This window comes from Metopolophium dirhodum, chromosome 1 (genome assembly GCF_019925205.1).
Source record: "Metopolophium dirhodum isolate CAU chromosome 1, ASM1992520v1, whole genome shotgun sequence".
Classification (NCBI taxonomy): Eukaryota; Metazoa; Arthropoda; class Insecta; order Hemiptera; family Aphididae; genus Metopolophium; species Metopolophium dirhodum.
The window spans coordinates 7,019,315-7,023,101 of record NC_083560.1 but is presented as its reverse complement, the minus strand read 5'-3'; the positions used below and the strand labels follow the sequence as shown (position 1 = coordinate 7,023,101).

Genomic DNA, 3,787 nt, shown 5'->3' with positions numbered 1-3,787 from the left:
GACACGGACAATATTAATAAATTACCTACCACAGTGAAAAATATTATATTCTGCCATTTGTCATTTGGAAGCGAGGCCGGGTCTGTCAGCGTACGGAGTGGCCAGTATGGGTAAAGACAATAGACGTCATTCTAGTTAATATATGGTAAGATTATGAATAGATTCGTATAAGTAAATTAAGTATACTTGGGCCCGGCTCAAGGGGTAGGCGACATAGATATATTAAGGGCGGCACTTAAGCTGCACTTTAGTAAGATGGTGGCATTTTCAAAATACTGCAGATAATATTCTATTGTTAAGGGCGGCAAAATTTGATTTTGCCTAGATCACTATTTTCGCTTGAGCCGGACCTGAGTAGGGGAGACCGGGTCTAGTTGTAACATGGGGTAAGATGTAACATAGGCGTAAAGTATTTGTAGACTGCTTCTATAGAATTCTAATAGATAGCGTTAGATTCATAAATAAATATTATCATATGTTTTGTTGTTATCAGAATCATGTTGTAATTATTGAAGCGATAACAATTATAAAACTGATTTTATCAGTAAATAGTGAAAATAATTTGATATCTTACTATTCAGTTTGTTATCACAGTTTTTAAACTTAATCACAAGTTTTAGTCATACTTAAATCCAAATGTTGTGCAGATTTAATTGCAACAACACGCATTAATGTAAGTATTATATTACCTTTTTATTTATAATAAATATTAAAAAAAGTCATGTTGGGGTACAATGTAACAAACTGTTTGGGGCTAGTTGTAACACATTTTTTATCATAGTATTTATTTTAAACAAATTCAACATGTAATTATGTCACACATGAATAGTATTTAATTAACATATTAATTTGTTATTATACATTTATACTTTTATAGAACATTCAATATGCCTAGACACTATATAAGGAAAACTAATAGAGGATTCACATCAGAGTTGATTAAAGCTGCTGCAGATGAAGTTATCATTGAGAATAAATCAGTTAGAAGTACTGCAAAAAAATATGATTTGTGTCATGTCAGTCTGTCGCGGTATGTTGCAAAATTTAAAACAAGTAAGAATAATGGTGATGTTAGTACACTAAATGTAGGATATAAGGGGCCTAAACAAGTATTCAGTGTAGACCAAGAACAAATACTATCTCAATATATTAAAAATTCGGCAGATATGTATTTTGGACTCACCCCCCGTGACATTAAACAACTAGCATACCAATTTGCACATAAATTGGGCTTGAAGTATCCTGAAGTATGGGGAAAAAACCTTATGGCTGGGCCTGATTGGTTTACAAAATTTTTAAAAAGAAATTCTAGTCTTTCTCTCAGGCAACCAGAAGCAACCAGTTTATCCAGGGCCATGAATTTCAATAAAGCTAATGTAAATTTATTTATGGATAAGTTTCAACAAGTGTTATTAAAATATAAATTTGAAGCTCAACACATATACAACATTGATGAAACAGGTGTAACAACAGTTCAAACACCATCCAAAATTGTTGCTACTAAGGGGAAAAAGCAAATAGGTGCTATAACATCAGCTGAACGGGGTGTTTTAGTTACTATGTGTATAGCAGTTAATGGAACTGGTTGTGCTATACCACCAATGTTTGTTTTTCCAAGAGTCAAATATCATCAACATTTTATAAGGGGAGGACCTGCTGGATGTGTTGGTACAGCCAACAAATCTGGGTGGATGCAAGGTCCAGAGTTCTTAACATTTATGGAGCATTTTGTAAATCATGTTCGACCAAGCCTTGAAAAAAAAGTGTTGGTGCTTTTAGATAATCATGAGTCGCACTTATATCTGCCTGTGATTGATTTTTGCAAAGATAATGGCATTGTTTTATTATCATTTCCACCACACTGCTCACATAAGCTCCAACCACTAGACCGTAGTGTGTATGGTCCTTTTAAAAAATTTGTTAATAGGGAAATGGATCAGTGGATGACCATGCACCCAGGGTCTAGAATGACAATCTATGATATTCCTCAAATTGTGGCTGGTGCATTGCCTGATGCAGTATCACCTCGAAATATAATGAGTGGTTTTAAAGTTTCTGGTATTTGGCCATTTGATAGAAATATTTTTCGAGAAGACGAATTTGCACCATCCATAGTGACTGATATAGATGCATTGGAATCAAATCAAATAAATCAAGATACTCATCCTGAACAAGAATTATTCAACAGTCTTGAACAAGTCCTGAACAGTCCTGAACACAGTATTCTTGAACCAGAATTACACATCAGTCCTGATCAAATTAATGTAAGTTCAAATGTTGCTATTCAAGTGTCAAATGATAATCCAATACCTTCAACTTCAACATCAGCTTTAATGGCTGATAATCCAATACCTTCAACAAGTTCCAATGTGATTTCACCAGAAAGTATTCGCCCATATCCCAAGGCAGTAAGAGAACAAAAATTAAATAAAAAAGGTAGACAAAAAGGAAAAAGTGCTGTGTTGACTGATACACCAGAAAAGAACGAAATAGAAAAAAAATTTAAAGCAAAAGCTGTTAAAAGAAACATTTTTGAATCAAAAAAAAAACAGAAAGCCAAAACTACAAAACCAAAAAAAGCTAAAATGTCTAAGGAAAATAATTATAGTTCAGATGAGGGTGAGACATTTTGTTTAGTGTGCATGGAAACTTTCAGTTCGAGTAAAGCAAACGAACAGTGGATTGAGTGTAGTAAGTGTAAGTTCTGGACTCATGTAAACTGTGCAAGGGAATGTAAGAGTCCGTTTTATATGTGTGATAACTGCTACTAAAAGACTGAAGAATTTAAATACCTAATTACCTATGTTTTTTTTATTATTATTAAGTAATGAAGGTTCCTCTAACTTAATACTGAAAAGTGATTTTATTATAATTAATTGTTTGTTTATTAATTTTTTAATTTGTTTATTATTATTATTTTTACTGCTGTTATTAATTATACTTATGCATAAAAACTATTACAAATGACACAAAGAGATATTTTATTTTAAATAATTTTGTTCATTATTTTTAATATGTTTATTTTTATTAGTGTTATTAATACAACTTACTTTTGTGTAAAAACTATTACACATGACTAAGAATTATTTTATTTTAAATAATTTATATGACTATTATTATTATTATTATTATTATTTTAACAGAATTTTTTTATTTGTTTTTGTTTTTTTGAATAAATATAGAAATTAAACAATATTTTTGTGTGTGTTACAACTTACCCCACACCATGTTACAACTTACCCCACTACCGGGGTAAAATGTAACAAAAAAAAATCATGATATTCAACTTTATATTAATTTATGTATTTATTACTAAGCGCCTGCAAAGCATATTATTAAACAAGACAACATTCTCTATCTATTGGTATAAGAAAAAACTGATTGTGAATATTATTTTCTAAGATACATCCACAAATATTAAAAGTGTTACAACTAGACCCGGTCTCCCCTACACTGGTATACTGACATCGGCATACCTACTGCATGTATATACAACTAATATACTATAATTATTAAGATTCTGAGTGAAACTAGTAACTATTATAGGCATTTATTGATGCTGTGTTTTCGTTAAAATTTCTGATGCCTACACAATAACTTTTATAAGATTATCAATCAACGTACGATATAATATTATGTCTGTATATTAAAAATTATGTTAATATTTTATAATATTTACCAAGATGGTTATAGTGGTTACATTTGGCTATGTTTAAAAAAAAAATTTGATTTAAAATTTTTTTTTTTTATAAATTGTTTAGTTAAATAACAATTTTTAATCGCCAAA

The 3,787-nt window shown here is 30.5% G+C and overlaps 1 protein-coding gene across 1 annotated transcript; it reads left to right on the top strand.

The window, feature by feature from the left end:
* Window positions 1–570: 570 nt before the first annotated feature.
* Window positions 571–3,446, top strand: LOC132937083 (uncharacterized). The gene is made up of 2 exons (XM_061003910.1): window positions 571–673; window positions 878–3,446. The coding sequence occupies exon 2, from the start codon at window positions 888–890 to the stop codon at window positions 2,769–2,771; it is 1,884 nt and encodes a 627-aa protein (XP_060859893.1). The 5' UTR covers window positions 571–673; window positions 878–887; the 3' UTR covers window positions 2,772–3,446.
* The last annotated feature ends 341 nt before the right edge of the window (window positions 3,447–3,787 follow it).

What these genes read in the sequence shown, in the direction of transcription:
- LOC132937083 (XM_061003910.1), top strand. Translation starts at nt 888, where the DNA reads ATGCCTAGACACTATATAAGGAAAACTAATAGAGGATTCACATCAGAG.